The sequence below is a fragment of the Equus asinus genome, chromosome 25 (assembly GCF_041296235.1).
Source record: "Equus asinus isolate D_3611 breed Donkey chromosome 25, EquAss-T2T_v2, whole genome shotgun sequence".
NCBI lineage: Eukaryota > Metazoa > Chordata > Mammalia > Perissodactyla > Equidae > Equus > Equus asinus.
In genome coordinates, this window is record NC_091814.1 from 54,461,010 (window position 1) to 54,480,782 (window position 19,773).

Here is a 19,773-nt window from a genome sequence, read left to right on the forward strand (position 1 = left end):
CAACAGAAAGTTATAGATAAATTTTAAGAAATCTCCCAGTAGCAAAGCAAAGAGAGAGCTAGAAGTCCAGGAGGTACAACATCCAAATAATAGAAGTTCCAAAAAGAAAGAAGAGAGAAAATAGATGGTAGGAAGTCATCAAAGAAATAATTCAAGAAAATATCCCAGAACTGAAGGTCGAGAGTTTCCAGATTGGAAAGATTTACCAGCAAAGCATATAGATTCACTCCAAAATACACCATCATGAAAATTTCAGAATACTGGAAACAAAGAGAAAGCCCTAAATTTAGAAACATGAATGTACTTTGGGCTTTTCAACAGCAACACTGAAAGCTGGCAGACACTAATCTAAAATTCTATACCCAAACTATCAATCAAATGTGTGGATGGAACAAACATATTTTCACACATAAAAGATCTTATACGCTCTTTCTCAGGAAACTACAGAAAAATTTGTTTTACCAAAGTAAGAGGGCTAACTCAAGAAAGAGGAAGATATGAGATCCAGGTAATCCAACAAAAGAAAGGTGAAAGGATTTTTCCCAATAGAGTGACGAGGACAGATATCAAAATGACAGCCATGCAGCGGGCTAGAGAACAATCTATCCAAATGGAAGCAGGTCAGAATGCTCTGGAAAATGTTTCTTCAGGATGGAATTGATAGTATACTACTATATTTGAATGTATTGAGAGTCGATTTAAATAATAGGTGGATGTGGAAGGACAAAAAGGATAAATAGAAAAAGAAGAGTCAACGTAGTATGTCTCATAGCTCCACTGTCAATAGCATTTATTGAAGTGGAGACGCAGGGACTCCAACCAGGCAGTTTGGCTGCAGAGACACTACACTATGGTACAGTATATTTGCATGCTGATGGGAATTATTTTAGTAGAAAGGTCCAAATGATGATGTCGGAGAAAGGACTGCAGGGGTAGAGCTTTGTGAGATGAGATCCAGAGCACATGTGGATGCGAGGGTTTTATAGGAAGAACATTTCCTTTGTTGTACCAGAAGAGAAGAAGAAGAAAATGGGCGCAAAGGAAGGTAGGCTTGTAAATTTGGTGATGGGAAAGTAGAGTTCCTGCCTCTTGGCTGCTGCTTTCTTACTGAATTTTTTCAGATTTTGTGGCAAAGTCATTATCTGAAAATGAAAGGAGCGAAAGAGAAGTGGAAAGTTTGTGGAGAAAGAAGAAAAAGTGGTTTTGGAAAATGTGAGATCCGGCTTCCTAGAGAAATGTGGTAATTGCCTGGCAGTGTAGAGTACCCATTTGAGGTTGTTATTCATGAGTTTATAGTGGTGCCAATCTGCTTGTTGTGTGACAAGAGATATTAGTGGTTTGAAGAAATCCAATGTTAACAAATCAAAAGCAAGAGCAGGAAATGCGAATGTGGAGCAGAAGGTTAAAGTCAACATTTCTGGGAACCGGGACGCTAGCAGGTGGGAGAGGAGTGGCTACAGTCTCATCAGTCTGTCTTGCTTATAACTGTTGGCATATTATAAGTGTGTATTCCATGGCCTTGTCTACTGCTAACAATGAATAAAATAAATATTAATACATTATTGTATACTTAATGCAAATTCTATGAAGGGTGTTCCAAGAAATAAGTTTGAGAAGCAAAATAAATTCTTAAATTGGCAATTTCAACAAATTATTCTGTGTACAGCTATTAGGAGCTTGCTGGGAAATCCAGTCTTAGCCAATAATATTCCCTGGCATTTTCCAGTGTTGAATATTTGCTATAAGCTACAGTTCTTTGTAAATACTATTAAAACTAAGTAAAGAACATAAGGAATGTTAGAAGTATTTTAAGAAAGATAAAGGAAATCAGTCAGCCCATTGCCAGGTATGTTTTAAATCATTACAATGTAAAGCATCACCAACTGGGGGCCTTCATAGTATCTCAGACTCACAGGTAAATTCATCACAGCACAAGGTCAAAAACCTCTGAAAACAATTCTGATGAGCCGATGCCTATTACTTCTAAGAGAAATCCACATTTTAACAGTATGTCAAAGGACAAGATTTAGGAAAAAACAACAGCAAAATTGTAGTATGGATTATCTACCAACAAGATCTCAAAAAATGAATTTTTTAAGGCAAGTTTCTTAAGTACAGAACTTCAATTGTCCAAAAGTTCATCATGGGTTTTGGAATTAATATATAATGACTACAATAGAATAGAAGAGTTATACATAGAAAAATTTGATGCCTTTCATGAATTCAAATTTTACAAAGAAAGAGGACAGTTACATCCTAGTGAATTAAATCTAGAGATATGTACATTGTGTTAAGAGATTACAGTGAAGCAGCCCCTAACATCCTATTCCAAAAGAAGGTGGTACTTGAGCTCAACCTTGAAGGAAGGATAACACTAAGCCAGGAGGACAGGTGGGAGTGGGTCTAAGCAAAGGGTACTGCATGTGCAAAGGCTCAGAAGCATGAAAGCATGGCAGTTTCAGAAAAATTAGAGGTGACCGTAGTAAAGAATATGAATGAACATGTGACCATAGAAGCATGTAGGGCCAGCTCATGACGGTCTTTTTTATGTCATATGGGGACTTTGAATTTCATCCTGAATGCTATGAAAATACGTCAAAGTATTTTGAGAGGAATAACAACTCAGGTGTGCATCTATAAAATGGAAGATGTGAAACAAGGAATTTCTGTAGTCTCCTCCATCTTTAACAGCCCGTGATGCTACAGATAGTGAAGTCTTGACCCAGAGTAGAGAGGATGAAGTACTGGAAACAGATACGAGAGCAATCTTACAGGAGATACAGGAGGGTTGCTGTGAGCTGGTGAGTCTGGGTGAGAGCAGGGGGATGCAATAGCTGGTATGGGGACGGAGGAGAGAGGACAGGTTTGAGGGGTAGGGGCAAGTGAGTTCAATTTTGAACATGTTACAGTTTGGCGTTCCTTACAAAACTCTCTGATGCTAATAAATGGTCTCAGCCGTCAAACTTTTATTAGAACTCGGAGGAAAAGAACAGCTGAATCCTCTAAATTTCCATGGGAGATGGGCTAAATTTCCATCGTAGATGCTCCCAAAAAAAGAGAGAAAAAAAGCTGCTCCCAGGATCTATTTAATGATTAAATAATTTCAGAACTCCTTCATCCAAATCTACTTAATTACACCCTTTAGTTCCCATCTAATTATTTTAGGCTTAACTCTGATATCACCTTGGTGAGAACTTGGTGATCTGTTTGATGTCTTAATCTGGTCTATCAATTCCACGGCTTATAGTCAAATTGTAATCACCTGAATCTTTCTGCAGCTGTTTCTCTTTAAAGCAAGTTCTTGCTACTACTTGAGGAGTAAAACCTTTCCTCTCCCGGATATGTCAGAGTACACTCAGAGACCCAGCATATGTAGTATCATGTCCAATACATGAACACAGTGGGCGCCCAGTGTTTCCTAGGGATGGTGATAGCACCTGCTCAAAGTAATTTCATCTGTTCTTTGGAAAAGGAGAAGAAAGACACGATAGGACATGACTGTAATGTGAATGAATAAGTATCATGAATGATTGGAATAGAGGTTCACTCTATTTTGCAGAGTCCAACTTTATAAAGGGCCCAAAGAGGAGAGATTGGCCAGTGACTGTCTGTGGTATATTCGGTTTTGAAGTGGTGTGTGTGTGTGTGTGTAGGGGAAGTGAGACGCTTCCGTGGGGAGGTATACTGAGAAAGGAAATAGTAAACTAATTTCTGACGGTCAAGGAGATGATGGCATCTCAGCACACAGGGACAGAGGAGTGTGGCCTTAGATGAGTCAGGTGAGCTGGCCAGTAATTAGATTTCACAGTCGGTCATCAAACAAGAATTCATGTACAAGGAACAATGACACACATTCCTCATTAAATGATGACCCACATCAACCGGTAAGGCTTAGTCTCTCAGGTGTTTGTGACTGGAATTCCTCTCTTCTCCCTAGCCCAGGCCTCCTTCCCACTTCTCTTGGAAGCTTAGAGACTTGATATTTTTCCAAGCAAAAATAAGAAAGATTCCAACGAAAACATTAAAGATATGGAGAATAAAAAACACCAAGTTCAGAATAGTGATATAGTCAGCTGGAATATATGTGTGTTTTGAGGAGCCATGAGGGGAGTTGGGGTAAAGCTTGTAAGCAACTTCAATTGTGATGTCAAGATTCTATTTTTTGAATGGGGTGTTAGGTACATTGGTGTTTGTTATGCCAGAGTACCTGAAATATTTCACAGTTTTCAAAAAGAGATGTCTAAAAGGAAAGAGAGGAACAGAAAGATCGTTTTCTCCATGTTCTATGTTCCTACATCTACCTAGGAAAAGACAGGGACACTTCCTTATTATCCTAATTTTATTATAAACTGAAAAACTGTGTCTGTTCACCAACAAGACTATGCTTATTATCATCTTTGAGGTTAATGCTCATAAGGCAATTCATTTTTAAAGCAAATATTCAAATCACACACCTTTGAAGCTGGATTAGCTTCAATGACTTCCTCCATGAGTGTAACTCTAGTTGCATTGAACTCCTGGTTTACAGATGCCTTTCCCGTTTCGTTAGTATTATGACATCAGACATATTTGAATGACACATCGTTGCCCTTAAATGCTCAGAGAGCTCTGTTCTCTGCATGCCGCTGACAGGGTCCTGGGCTATCCCCGGCTTCCTCAAACCTCCTTCCTCCTCACTAGTCCTGCCCCACCTCTTTGTGGCCCCAGGATCATTGCACTTCTTATTTCCTGCCCAACTATGATCATAGAAAGAGAAAAATGAAAGCTGTGTGTCACCTTGTTATAAAAGATATGAATAGCTACAAGATAGAAATGAGATGCGTAAGGAGGAATTTAATTGTCCGAATTATACCTGCAAATTATCTGTATTTCATGTTTCCTACTTGGGATAGTCTCCAAAATGAAGGCTGACTGGCATTATACTGCACATGGCAAACGATGTCAGACAGTCTGAACTGAAAGCCCCGCTCTGCCACCTCCTAGTGACGTGATTTGGGGCAAGTTATTTAACCTCCTTGTAAAAGTGGTATATAAACAGTGCCCACATTTTAAAGTTGAAATAAAGATTAAATGAAATGATGTATGAAAATACTTAGCACGGTACAATACGTAGTGTATAGTAAGAGCTTAATAAATGTTGGCATATTATGTGCATTGATTTTCATTTTTCTTTCTACTCTTTTGGTATCAAGAATAACCTACACCCAGGAAAAACCAGTTTCCAGGCAAAAGTCGTATCTGGTAAAAGTGGCCTCCCTACTTGAAGGGAGATTTCTTCCTGCAAGCATTGGATTCTCCCACCTGCTCTTTTCTCCCCACTCTCTTCAGGTTGGTTTAACTACAGGTGCCAAAAATCTGCCCATGGAAGGAGACGGGAGTTGCTAAACTGGTTGGTAGCTTATTTTGTTTTTATTTCTTAATATTCATTACTACCTTCCATGAACAGCTAAAAGAGACCAGAAACCCAAATGACAGCATGCACGTTCCCTCCTTCGAGGCTGTCCAGTCACTTTTTCGTCAGGACTGGGACTTCTTGGGGAAGAAAATGGTTTCATTTCCCCCAGAAATAAATGAGGCCAAGAAGTTCGTTGGCAAGTGGTGGGGCAAGGGTGTCTCAGCTCCAGCAGCCCTAGCCTCAGACACCTTTTTCAGCGGTCCCAAGTGGAATGGCTAGAATTATGAGCTGCCAGGAAAAGGCTCAAGGATGAAAGTGATCCTGAACGGCTAGAAAAGCTATTAGCAAAACTGGCCAAGGATTTTAACTTGGAGAAATCAGAGGAATACTTAGCTCCAAGTGGAAGATAGCAGTTCTAGACGGTTTCAAAAAGACACATAGGAAAGCATACTGCCCAGTGTTTCTTTATATCAAGATTTAATAATAATATTTTTTGCCTACTCCCTCCCTGCCAACTCTCCTTCCAGTCTCAGCCCAAACCTGTCTGCTCTCCTTCCAGCCCTCCTTTTTCTTCCTTTTTTTTTTTTAAAGGGCTCTTTATTGGCTCTAAACAGAGGAAGGGGAGGGCAAGAGATGATTGGCAGAGAGGAGCACCGCCCTGCTCATTCCTCTCCCACGCCCTCCCTGGAGATACAGCTGGAATGAGAAGTAGGGAGGGAGGGCTGGGATTGGCTGAGAGGCAGTGGCAGGGTGGGGTAAGGCAGCACAGATGAAGCATTTACCTGTCCAGGTGAGTCAGGAGGAGGTCAAAAGGAGGAAACAGTAGGCGGCAGGGGAAGCAGGCTCTGTCTCGTCTCGGCCCTTTGAAATATAAGGGTATTCCTTTTCTCTCTTCAGCCCCTACCCAGTGAAGGTGAGTTAATCACTAACCAACTATCGCTTATTGTGCAGCGAGAGCGGGGGCTTCGTGGGAAGTTGGAGCTACAGGGTTGTGGGCAGCCCTGTAAGCCCCAGCTGGGGGCCTGTCCTCTCTGTTCCTCAGCTCTGAGTCCAGCATCAGCTAAGAGTAAGTTGGTAGCTTCTTGATTGGAGTGGTTTTGTGGAGCCCAGGGCTAGAACACGTTTTTTTTCATCTGCCGGTTTAGGTTGGATAAGCATATTATGCAGACAACAAGAAAGAAAATAGGTTTGTTTTGGAAATTCCCATCTCTGAGCAATTGAAATTGAGTTGTGATTTTGGAAAAGAATAGTTGGAGTAGAGAGAGGCAAAATGGAGGGTTGCCCAGGAGAGAAGGGTGCCTTGATCTTCCATTGCATTGCTAACAGGAAATTCTCCCATGGCTTTATCAACTCAATGTCTATCTTTATTTAAATAAAAGGTGCAGGGTGTGTATGTACAGTAAGTAGTGTGATAATGGAGCTCTCAGTGGACAGCTGTGGAAGGTGTGAGCTGTGCTAGGTCGTTTGTAACGGGGTATGAGATTTGGTTACATTGGGAAAACTCCAACTCAGGCTACCAGCTCATCCTTGGAAAAGCCGGGGATAATCTAGTTGCGAAGTCAAGTTTATTTGGGTTCAACTCAATTAATTTTCCGACTTTACCTGTTAATAGACACAGAGACTGGCAAACAGAAAGCTACTCGGCTCTGCTGGGGCCTCACCTGCGTTAATATTTCACAGTGGCATGTCAAGTCTGGTAGGAGTTCCAAGTGGGGCTCAGGCCAAAGTAGTGTGGCAGAGTCCAGAGAGGACAACCAAAACCGTGTAGCGGTTTTTCGTTGTTTTCCGTCAGGTTCCCAGTAGTAGTCTGTGTGGCAGGTTTCCCTGCACACAGAAGCTGGATGTGGAGGTCAGATCAGAGTAGCAAGTCAGCTCTCCATTATCCACTTTGGGAGGTTAGTGCTCTGCTCCCTCACTTTGCCTCTTTTCCTCCTGCTGCAGGAAAGAGGGAAGTGGGAAGACCCCAGTGCCAGGCTCCTGGGCCTGGCGCACCTAAGCTTTGAGTGAATATATTGGGTTTCCAGTCCTGGCAACTGGAGCTGTAGGCGTTAGCTTAGCCCACACCACAGAACAACCCACCAAACTCACGGACTGAGGCCTCCCGCGGATGGTGACCCTGTCAGCAGTAAAGATACCCTGCAGTGTTGAACAAAGCTTTTCGTGTAGAAGATATTTCAGCCACCTTTTCCCTCACGCCCACTGGTGAAAGGGGAGATTGTAACATTGCCTAACCACACAAAGGAACTTGCCCGTGTGCTCATGGAGAGGGGTACACACAGCACGCAGCTTTTCGTCTTCCTGACGTTTTTGATAGGAAGTTCTCATTTAGGAGGCACATCTTTGGGTAGCCAGCACAAAGCAGAGATACCAGGTCTAAGAGAAATAGGAAACCTCTTTGACTACTGGGGAGAGGGGCTGAGCTCTTAGAGGATATGGGGGTGGGCTCATGGGAGGAGGGTGACAAGGAGGCCTTGGGTCTGTTTCGAAGGTACGGAGAAGCCAAACTGGAATGGGGCTGGAGCCCTGTCCCCACCCTACCCTCTCCAGATGCCAGAACTCCACATGCTATTTATTTACCCTCATCCAAGTCTTGGCTGGTTTCAGTGAAGTAGTTAATATTTAATGTGCTTTTGCACGGGTGGCCCTGACTTAGGCTGCGCATATTTCTTAACCCATTCCCTCCTCCCCTCAAGTCCCTCAGAGAGGTCAAGGGTTAAGAGATACCAAACTCTCACCTTGAGTGTTTTGCTTGTTTCTCAGGCTTCTTATCAGGTAGAAATGCCTCGGGTTTTGATGGCTGCCCTGAAACAGCCCCTAAGTTTCAAGGTTATAAAGTTGGTGGAGGGAAATGCATCACCGAAGGCAGGCCAGCTAGTGAGGAAGAGAGGAAGGGTGGGAAGCAGAGAAGACTTTATTATAGTTCAGATTCTTTGGGTCGGAAAACGAGGTGTGGACATGCGGTACAAGTCCCGTGGGCTCATTCAGCTTTGGTTTCAGGTTCAGATTTCTCTCTGCAGTGATTATGTGGTGCCTGATGACAGGATCTTCAATGGCATTTGCTGTTGTTTCTTTACTCTGAAAGTATCTGTTTTTGGAACAAAAAGCTGGCCTGGAAGCATAAAGCTGAACCAGATAATTTCCAGGGTTTAAGTGTGAGGTAGCAGGAGAAGGGTGATCTTGTCAAGGGTAGCCAATGACCCTTCTTTATGTACATGGCTCTCTTGCATCTGGCAGTCTCTGAGATGCTCTCTGCGGGGGCGGGGATCCACAGACTGCCCTATGTATGCAGTTGTAGGGCATTGCTTACTTGCCTTAGGAAGGGGAAGTGGAAAGAGCCCCAGCTTTCTCATCTGTGAAATGAAGAAAATGTCACATCCTGCCCAAGTTCTCAGGTTATTTTGAAGATCTAGTTGGCATATCTAAAAGCACTTTGTCAGCTATACTGTGCCGTGTTCTCTGAAGCAGTGCCATTCATATTGTCTCTATCTCCTCCAGCTGCCTTAGACCATCCTTGGTTCCAAAATGAGAGTGTGGTAGGCTGCCCCGGGAGGACGGAGAGGCCAGCAAACCACTGTAGAGTCTGAAGTGTACTTGGAAGAACAAGGGTAGTAATTTTCCAAAGGGAAGAGGCAGTGTCTGCTCACCTATTCACAGAGAATATTACATTAATTGTAGTGAGTCACTTTCAATATTTACTGCCCTGATTTTACAGATAAGAACACTGGAGCCCAAAACTAGACCCTTGGATCTATAGTGACTCCTTGGAAACAATGCCTTCGTCTTATAAAGTTTTGTACACTCTGTACCTATTAGGTGATCATAAATGTTTGTTGGACTGAATGCATTGCCCGAATTCCATTGAGTCATATATATTCTCTAGGAAATAAAATATTTAAGGAAGAACTTACAGTAATAGGGTAGAAGCCAAAAAAGAAGACTTCCAACAGCTCAACTCAATGGACATTAGAAGAGATGACAAGTTTACTCATCCAGCACTTTTTTGTGTGCCTTCTATATGCCCAGGCTAATGAAACGTGGATCCCTTTGCTATAATGGCCTCAACCCAACAGGACGTTAGGAATGAGTTAGTACTTTCTGAACCCAGACAGTCATTAATGGAGTAGATAGCTGAGGTGACAGAACTTCATCCACACGACTTCTCACGTTTCTGTTTCTTTGAGGTTCTGGGTATTGGGGAACTAACCTCAAGAAAGAACTCTAGCAGCTATCTTACTTGATGTAGATTTATCATTGGGTTTCTTTGGTGTCTTTGTTCCCTCTGATTCCTTCTCTGTCTCCTGAGAGGCTCTGAGCCCTTATGAACTGCGTGTGTCTAGCTCGTTAGGAATCTTCCCTCTTCCTTCCCCATTGCCCTGCCCCTCCCTGCCTGCCCCACTTGAGTGGCTCCTCCCAAGCAGAAGAGGAGCTCCATGAGGCCTTGTGGTTGTCCATTCTACAGGATTGGCAGGCTGACTCACCCAGCACAACTCAAGCCTGACTTTGGCACTGGAAGCAATTATTGGCAGAGGCCAAAAGGACAACCTGCACTGGAATCCAAACCCCAAGTCCCAAGATCTCAAATAGAACACATTTTTCTAGGACGTTTTACCTAGTGTTGGGAGGGTAGGAAAGGTGGTAGAAAATAAAGCATGTTGTTGTAGGGAAAATATGGATTCAGAATCAGACAAACTGTATTCTAATTCTAGCTCTCCCCCGAATCTTTATTTGGCCTTGGAACTGTCTTTTACTCTTAATTCTTCTAGAATTTCATTTTAACATAGGAGATTCATCTCTGGCCTTTCCAACTCTGGTGGAGTGTTTCCCACAAACAGGCATATGGAAATCCTTGGGATTTTCAGAAAGAAGATGGCACTGCCTTCCTTTGCTTTTACTGTTGGCACAGTGACCTTGAACCTTTTTTTTCCGCTCTAAGTTGGAGTTAGGAGGCAGCTACATAGGACATTTCTCTTGTTCATTTGACACAGGTCAGGGAACCTCATTATAAGTGCAACATCAGAGAGGGGGATACACAAGAGGGATATTGGGTTTGTGTCAACCACTCTGGGTACCATGCATGTGTCTCCCAGACCAGGGTGATGACAGTGGCTGTGGTTGTAGTGGTTGTGATGATGTTGATGATGTTGACTGTGATCGCAGCTGACAGTTACTGGGCCGTGCACTGCAAAAAGTGTTTTACATGGAGTATTTCATCATATTTTCACAACAGCCCTATGAAGTAGGTACTATTAAGGGCCCTGTTCATTCTCTCAAGCATATAGTCTCCCGTTTAACCCAAACCCTCCTTTTCTAAACTTTTGTTTCCCTTACTTCAATTTAGTTTACTCCTAGGTGGATCTTGTCTTTTTCTCGTTACAAGAACAGTGGTAGTCATTCACTGTTCATTAGGTGTTTGAGTGTTTGTTACCACCTAAACTGTGCTAACGTTCTCATTTAATCCTGACATTAACCCTGTTTAATGAGAGAAAACAGACTCAAAGAGTATATCTCGTCACGTAACTGTAAATGGTTGAAATGGTGATTTGAACCCAGATCCAGTTACCTCCAGAACCCAAGCCGTTAACCCCTGTAATATTTATTGTTTATAGTAATGAAAATGTAGGTTAAGCCCCCTAGTTCAGAGAGAAAAGTGACTAAAAGAAGTGATGGAATCGCCTTTCTGACTAAACTACTTCTCCACCACCTAAGGTCCATCCTTCTGCATGTATGTGAGCCATCTTACATGTCCTTCCATGCAAGCTGGGGGGTTGGGTTTTGGTACTGGCTTTTCAAGGCCCCTTCCAGCTGTCTGCTTGCTTGGTGTCCCTGCCGCCCTGCTGCTCCAGGGCCCGGGCAGAGCCTTGCCAGAGCCTCAGCTGGGCTTACACGTGGCTTTGATTCTTCTCTTTTCAGGCCCGGCTTGGGACATTCTTCACTTCCCTTCGTTTCCCCTCTGGGAGCCCCTTTCACCGTCCCTGCACCTTGCTTCAGGCAATGCCTGAGAGGGAGCTGTGGCCAGCCGGGCCTGGCTTGGAACCTGTGACCCGCATCAGCAGCTGCGACAGCATGATGAGCATCACCTCCACCCACTCTGGATCTGTATGTACCCTCTGTCCTGCGACCTGGCCTGCTTTCTGCATACCTGCCCTGCCCTGCCCACCACTGTCCTTACTCATGGCTCTTTCTCTTTCTTTTATCTTCCTTGTCAGGGAGTGAATCATACCAATTGATGTTTTCTGAGTCACCCCTGGTTCTGTAGAGAATAGGGTGGGACAACCCCAGAGAGCAATAGGACAAATAAGACTTCTTCCTAGTTTTCATTAGGTTGAGGGGTTGAGTTGAGGTGAGAAAGCAGGCCAATGATCCAAGGTCATGGTGGGAACTAGAACATAGATCCTTGTAGCACATGGATTCCTGAAGTTCTCTGCAACGAGCAGCATTACTTCAGGCTTTTGCAAAGATCAAAGAGAAAAGAATAATTAAGAGCCTGGGTTCTGGAGACAATCAGATCTGGGTTCTCTGCTTATAAGCTGTATGACCTTGGGAAAATTACTTAATTTCTCTAAGCTTCAGTCTCCTCAGTTTCAAGAAGGGGATAGTATTAACACTGAATTCATCGAGTTCTTGCAGGGAGTGAGATGCGTATAAAGCACTTAGTACATGTGTCTGTGTAGAAAAGATAGAGCCTAGCTGTGAGCAGAGATTGAGAACCTTCCAAAGCACTGTGTTTAAAATTTGTGACTCGGGGCCAGCCCCGTGGCCTAGTGGTTAAGTTCGCGTGCTCCACTTCGGCGGCCCAGGATTTCCCTGGTTCGGATCCTGGGCACGGACATGGCACCGCTCGTCAGGCCAGGCTGAGACGGCATCCCACATGCCACAACCAGAGGCACTCACAACTAGAATCTACAACTATGTACTGGGGGGATTTGGGGAGAAGAAGAAAAAGAAAAGAAAAACAACAAAAACAAGATTGGCAGCAGTTGTTAGCTCAGGTGTCAATCTTTAAAATTTGTGACTGGCATGTGATAAACTGTAATTTTTCTGGGCATGAATTTAACTGTCGATTGTTGTAAGGCTGGTATGAAAGAGTAAATCTGCCCTATGTCTCAATGTAAGCATTCCTTTGTTATTGGTACTCATCACGTGCATAATAACCTTTGAGAATTTCTACTCTGTTGCATTATATCCTAGAGAGGTATTTGAAAATTTCAGGATTAGAAGGATCTCTACTGCATGTCAAGGATGTTTAATATAGTCAATGAGTTTTGATATGTAAAAATGGAGTAGGAAAACCAGCACACACATGCACACAAAATCCAAAGTGCAGTCTGTATATAATTTCTTTCTGACCCTAGATGGTGGGGCCACAGAGACATCTTTCTGCTTCTGTTAGACTGAGGCTAATATGAGGAGTTCCATACCATTGGACACAGAGCGTGACAGGGATTAAAGGTCTTCAAAGTGAAGCATCCATGAAGGACTCATTCAGAGTTGGCTTATTTTGGCAAGGCTATTTTAGGAGGAAAAGGGCAGTAAAGAAGATTTTCTCCCGGGAAGCGCTGGAGTGGGCTTCAGGGCTTCCAGGGCTATATTTGGGGTTTCCCTTGACATGTGGGCCTCGCTCAGTCGACTGACAGATGGCTCTTTAAGGGGCTGGGGGAACTGGAAGGGTTATTCCAACAACAATCTCCCCCACCCCCAGGATATTTTTAGGGCTGCCTCAAAGTCTTCCCTCACCATCTGAGTGGGTCTGGAGAGTATACAACTATGCCGTGACTCAGATGTTAGAAAGAGGGGTGGAGATGCCAGGAAGGGACTCAGGCCAAATATCTTATATTCCCATTTGTCCTTTGGTTTTCCCTTCAACCTTCAACATCAGAGAGCGACTGTTCCGTGGATCTTCCTGGCCTTGTAGAACATGGGCGGAAACCATCTGAAACGGCCATAGCATTTTCTCCCAAATATTCCTATGTGCTTTCTCATAATAAAAGTGACTTACTTTAATATCTACTTAATATTTAATACCAAGTTGCTTTCTCCTCCCCCATATCCATCTGATTTTTCTACCTTCCCCCCTTAAGTTAATATTTGTTCAAGAAATGCACCCTTATTTGAATGTTAGCCAGACCCAAATGCCATCAAGAAAGTAAATACACAAGGGGAAAAAATCCTGTATGGAATGCATTTCAAAGTCAAGTATAAATTATTTAGTAAATGTATCTGTGGCTAGTCATGCCACTGTTCTCATTGACCCGGCAGCCAGTACTTGGCCTTATTTTCTGTTTGTCCTCATACTGTCCTTGACATGCCAGATCAAATAGGCAGAAGTACTTTGAAAAGTTAAAAGCAATACCATTCAAGTTTAAGGGCAAATCATTATGTTGCCCATATAACTTAGAGCTAAGTCAGAGACACACAAAGTAAAATACTTGACATCGGTCACACAGAGGAATAGGAATTAGAACCTGGAACTGCTTCTGATCTGTGCCCCTAAGCATTCCACCCAGGACTGAGCAAAAGAAAGGCCCCTTGCCATCTGCCTGCCCAGCTACCAGAGATGGGTGCTAGTCGGACAACAGCCAGACCGTCTCTGCCCTCCCTGGTGCCTGCAGTTTCAGGAAGCACCTCCAGCAGGTTTGCAGAGTGACATCGTGGACAGCTTTCCAGCTCCTCAGCATTCCTTCCCCAGTGCCGGGTGGTTCTCAGCCCCGCCGGTTTCTGCGGAGCTCCCTCTCAGCTCCCTCTCCTTCTTCTCCTCACTCCAGAGTGACAGCAGCTACGACTTCCTGTCTGCTGAAGAGAAGGAGTGTCTGCTCTTCCTGGAGGAGACCATCGGCTCCTTGGACACTGACAGCGGACTGTCCACTGACGAGTCTGAGCAAGCCACAACTCCCCGAGGTCCCCGGGCACTGCCCATAACCCAGCCTGCTCCCCAGGGTAAGAGAGACTCTCTGGGGTAGCACCTCCAGGAAACCCAGAAAATCAGTACATCCTGCTGGCCACTTCCCTCCTAGTTTGCCCTGTTCTAAGGGTCACAGGCAGAAGGGACAGCCGTACTCCTCTGCACTCTCCTAGCTAGAATAGAGCTTGTCCCTGGAGGGGAGGAAGGACTGCTGACAAGCCAGCTTCCTCTGTCTTTATATGAAGCATGAGAGGCTAGGAGGGAAGGGGATCTGAGCAGCTCCCATCTCTCATGGAGAAATTCTAAAGACATATGACCAAAGAGGTGGGGGAAGGAATCAGGGAGGCATGGGTGGACGGCTCTGGAGAGACTGAGTCAGTCTAGGGAGCTAATCTGGATGACACAGAGGATGCAGCTGCAGGAGATAAGAAGAGGGAAGGGCTCCCTTTACTTCAGTGGTGGCTCCTCGAGGCCCTTGTGAGACAGTGTGGAGAGCCAGTGGTGTTGAGGCTCAGTAGAAGAGGAACAGGATGGCACATAAATGTGGCCATGAGTGTGGGGCCTTGTACCCCAGGGTGAGCAGGCACTTTACTCCTGAGGACAGTCCCACTGCTATCAGGACTGCAATGATTTATTCATTCATTTAGAAAATATTTATTGATAATGTTAGACCTTCCCGGAGATAGAGCAGTGAATGGGGACATGGGGCTTCCCCGCTGCCCAAGACTAATTCCTGGCCTAGTGGGCCTGATGCGTCTGCCTAGCCGGCTGCAAGGAAAGAGCCCACGTGACTCTCTGGTGCGGGGACAGCTGTAGCCTTACAGAATCATTCAGGTACTTATAAAAGTGAAGGTGGAAGAAGGCAGATCCTGGTCAAATCAAAAGCAAATTGCCCGTTCATGCTGTTCACGTTCGATGCTTCTGTTGGGCTCAGTGACCTGGGAGCTCCAAGATAGCGAGGGGGACTGGCCTGAGTCTCTCCCCAACCCTGGTGCATCTGTGGAGCATTAGGAGGAGCCTGAGACAAGGACATGGAATGATCCAGGGCTGCCCTTTCCCCAACCATTGTGAAAAATTAATCCTTGGTTGAAGGGAATCTGCTAGTATTGATGTGTTAGTCTAAATGATATCCAGACAAGAGCACTGCCCCTTTAAGAGCAAAGAAACGACAAAACCAAAACCATCCTTTGCTAAGTGGAGATCAGAATTCCAGAAGTATTTGCTTTTCCCTCAGCAGCAAGGTTCTCACTTTTGTCCCCTCTTCTTTGCCTGTCCTCCTGGACCCTCACAGGACGTTCAGAGGAGACGACCATTCAGCAAGGACCACAGCCAAGGAGAGTGACTCAGTCCAGCTCTCCCTATCCACCTGAGCTCCAAGGCCTGGGCCTCAGGTCTGGCTCCTACAGCCTCCCCAGAAATATCCACATTGGCAGGAACCAGAACCTCGGGAGAAGCACCATCCAGACTAACAGCCACATCCTGGGGGAGTCTGAGGGACTTGCCCCAGAGCCTGAGAAAGAGCAGGTCAGTCAAAGCAGTGGGCCCGGCCAGGCTCTGACCGGCCCCCGGGAGGCTGCCATAGATCTGGACCCAGCGCTCATCCCGCCACCAGAGGCTTTCCGGGACACCCAGCCCAAGCAGTGTGGGAAAGGCAGCCTACCCAAAGGGCCAGGGGAGAATAGCCACACACCCCAGCTCCACAGGTCACTCGGCCCCCAGAAGAGAAAGGAGACATCTTCAGAGGCCATGTCCCAAAAAGCCAATGAGAAAGACTCAATGGCACAACCAGGACAACCCCGGCCTCTTCCTGCCATGTTGTCTCAAAATATGAGAGTTGAAGATGCTCCCATCCCATCAGGAGGGGATCCAAATGCCCAACTGGCTCCACTCACAGCCCCTAAGCCCCGGAAGCTTCCCCCTAATATTGTTCTGAAGAGCAGCCGAAGCAGTTTCCACAGTGATCCCCAGCATTGGCTGTCCCGCCACTCTGAGGCTGCCCCTGGAGAGTCCAGCCTGGTCGCCTCTTCACTGCAGGAGCAGAGGAAAGCCCGCAGAGAGGCGCTGGAGAAGCTCGGGCTACCCCAGGACCAAGATGAGCCCATCCCCCACTTAAGTAAGCCCACCAGATCCCTCAAAGCCAAGCAGCCTGGCGTGCTGCCCCCTGCCCCAGCCCCAGCCCCAGCTCCCATCTCCGCAGCTGTGCCAGCCGCAGGACAGGCTCCAGCTTCTGCTCCAACTCGGGGACTTTCTCCCGTGAAGGCTCTGGCTCCAGCTCCGGCTCCAGCTCAGGGATCTTCTCCAGGCAAGGTTTTGATTCCTGCCCAGGAACCCACTCCAGGGCAGGTTCCAGCTGCCAAATCCATGCCAATTCCTATCCCTAAGGCCCCCAGGGTAAATAGTCCCCTGACTCAGCCAAAGCCAGATTCAGGGCTGACTCTCCAGGAGAGCAACATCCCTGGCCTGAGACAGATGAACTTTAAGTCCAACACTCTGGAGCGCTCAGGCGTGGGGCTGAGCAGCTACCTCTCCGCTGAGGAAGGTCCCAGCCCCCAAACCAGCACCTCCCTGGGAAGAGGCTCCTTCCTGAACAAGATCTCGCCCAGTGTCTTACGTAATTCCCGGCCCCGCCCTGCCTCCTTGGGCACGGGGAAGGACTTTGCAGCTATCCAGGTGGGAAAGTTGGCTGACCTGGAGCAGGAGCAGAGCTCCAAGCGCCTGTCCTACCAAGGGCAGAGCCGTGACAAGCTGCCTCGACCCCCCTGTGTCAGTGTTAAGATCTCCCCCAAAGGCGTCCCTGATGAACATCGGAGGGAGGCTCTGAAGAAGCTGGGACTGCTGAAGGAGTAGGCACTGCCCCAGTGCCGCCAGCACCACCTCCTCCCTGCCCCCCGCCATATAAGAGGAGACTCAGGGCTCCACTCAGGAGCCTTTCCCTCCTCACGACTGAGGGCTTGGGCAGGGGTCAGCTTCTCTCCGATGCTCTCTTCTCTCTTGAGGTGAAGCAGAGGGAGAGATTGAGTCCAAGCAAACATTTTTATTCAGAGTGGTTGTGCCAACGAGTGCCTGCACGAGTCATCCTGAAGATGATTTCTACAAGAGGGTGTGTGTGTGTGTGTGTGTACGTGGAGGTGTGTATTATAGGCTGTGTATATCACTGAAGCTATTTATATGACACAAGGAGTCATTGCTCTGAGTTCTGCTTTGTTGGAGATTTTCTTACACTGGGTAGAGTTCAGCCTAGCCAGAACTGAGTGGAGAGCAGTCACTAAGCCTGAGAAAAAAAGTCACATGAGATGATGTCTGTGCCAGGGTCATTAGGCAAGTACTGGATCCCACAAAATGTGGGTCTCCCAGAACGCTGCAATGGATGGGGACTGGCTTATATGTTGCTGGATCCGTCTCTCAGTTCTGGCCTTCTGGACAGGGTCTGGGGCCAAGAGGAGTTGGTTTGTTATCTCTTCCCCCACTGCCTTCTCACTGTCCCCAGTCCCAAGGATAGGACACATTCCTGTAACTAAAACTCTTAGTTGACTGAGAGCAGAAGAGCTCTTGTTGGTCTGAGAAGGCAAGATAAGTGACCACACAGGCACACCTCCACTAGGGAGGGTCCTTGTCCCTGGGCTTGATAAACTCAGTCATATGCTGTGCGGTGGTCCCTGACTCTGATACTCCTGTTCTTCTGGCTCCCTATCTCAGTCTGCACATGACTGACCCCAGGGATGGGCCAACACTGATGTAGGAGCCCAAGGCCGAGGCTTTATAAATACCAAAGGACTGTTCCAGTCTGTGTTCATGCTGCTCCAAGTAGTTTTTTAATTTCTTCAGTTCCTATGAGAAATCAACACAATGCATTCTCTGCTAGTTATTCATAGAATATCAGAGCTGGGAGGGACCTTAGAGACGCTCTGTCCAACTCTATCCAGCTGGGGAAGGGGAGTGACTCATCCGTGGTCACTCTGCCGTGTGCTAACAGAGCTGGGGCTCCTGCCTCCCATTCCACGCTGCACGCTGCCTCTCCTCAAGCAGTGTTTTTGCATGTCCACACAGCACCCCAAGGACCAATAGTCACTATCAAAGGCTCAACCTTAAGGCCCTTCAAGATGCTCGACTGTCTTCTGAAACGCCAGAGATTAAATATTGTTCAGGATCATATTTGGTGTTGTGTTTTTTAATTTTATCTTTGGAAAGTAGCAATATAGTAACTCATTATTAACCCCAAATTCCTTGAGAACAACTTGAGAAAATGTCCACAGAGGGTAACATAGGTAGGTGGTGTGAGCTTGTGAATACAAGCTTGGAGATCAGACATGGCTAGACAGACCCCTGCTTCCCCTTAGGAAATAAATGTTATTCATGCCTGTGACCTGGTTGGAGTCCAGGATCCCCAGATATGAGGGACAGATAAAGGGAACCATTGCTGGCAAGGTGCCCTTTGGGTCTGCTGAGCATTTCTGGGCTGTGACCTTGGGGACCCAGCACCGTCAAAGCTCAGTCTTTCAGAAAATGTTGAGATGGTTAAGGTGAGGACAACAAATGGCTCCACCCTGATATGGTACGTGGGATGAGGGTATGACAGTTTCTATGTACACTCTCACACACACCCTGAAAGCCTGGCACCTTATTCCTGGTCCTAGGCGAAGACCTGGTCTGTCACAGCTGACAGGGACTCCTACAAAGGGCCAAGCCACATCTTATCACAGACTCCCCAAAAGAGGGAAGGCCCCCCTCCTGAAGGACCAATTCAACAGGCTGTATTTGGTTGAACTGTTTCATGTGTATATTTCAGGACACACCATGAGGAGCAATCACTTTATTTTTTGTTAATTGCCCTGATAAAGAAGGAAGCTTGGGGCTAGCTGTAAGGTAAGACTTGGTAGGTATCTGGAGCCCTGGCATCAACACAAGGCTGGCCAACACGGCGTAAAGTTCACTTTTCTCCGAGATGAAAGTTACATCCAGCCTGCCCTTCTGCTCTGCGTCCTCGTTCCTAGTGGCATGCCCATTTCCCCAATTCTCCCAATTTGAGAGGTTCTCTTCCCTTGTTACTTAAGGATACCATGCTTCCCCATGTCCTCACCCTTCAAAGAGCATTTTTGCTGTAAGAATGGTGTTTGGGATTCAAGAATAGGATAATAAATCCAAATCCAGTTGTCTCCATCTTGAAGAGGGGCAAGTGGACCCAGTGAGAATGTCCCCATCCTGAACTTTATCTGTCCTCCCATATCCATAAAGGATTGCTCTTCCTTCAGCTTAGACTGATCAGGTGGAAGGTGAGAGTGGGGTCAGGGTTGTCCTCACCTCTTTTTGAAGGATTTTGGATGGAAGTTTGTAAAGGCCATTCATTCGATTTTAAAACGTAAAGTAGCAATTCTACTTCACTTGGCCTGTATCTCTGCTGCAATCTTGCTGCCACTGGGAGCAAACCAGGTGCCAGATATAGGAGGTAGCGTCTGCTCAGCCTAGCACAGTAGTTCTGAGC

At 46.0% G+C, this 19,773-nt stretch overlaps 1 protein-coding gene across 3 annotated transcripts in view; it reads left to right on the forward strand.

Annotated features, from left to right (window-relative positions):
• Positions 1–18,446, forward strand: part of C25H1orf116 (chromosome 25 C1orf116 homolog) — a 32,672-nt gene extending 14,226 nt beyond the window's left edge. The window contains exons 1-4 of one of the 3 annotated variants that reach the window (XM_014828748.3): positions 6,130–6,308; positions 11,306–11,491; positions 14,158–14,329; positions 15,586–18,446. In XM_014828748.3, the coding sequence (XP_014684234.1) occupies positions 11,387–11,491; positions 14,158–14,329; positions 15,586–17,141 (1,833 nt within the window). In that variant the 5' untranslated portion in view covers positions 6,130–6,308; positions 11,306–11,386 and the 3' untranslated portion in view covers positions 17,142–18,446. Of the gene's footprint in view, positions 1–6,129; positions 6,309–11,305; positions 11,492–14,157; positions 14,330–15,585 lie in introns of those variants that run through there. The other 2 variants (XM_014828741.3, XM_070497727.1) reach the window with 2 other exon arrangements.
• The last annotated feature ends 1,327 nt before the right edge of the window (positions 18,447–19,773 follow it).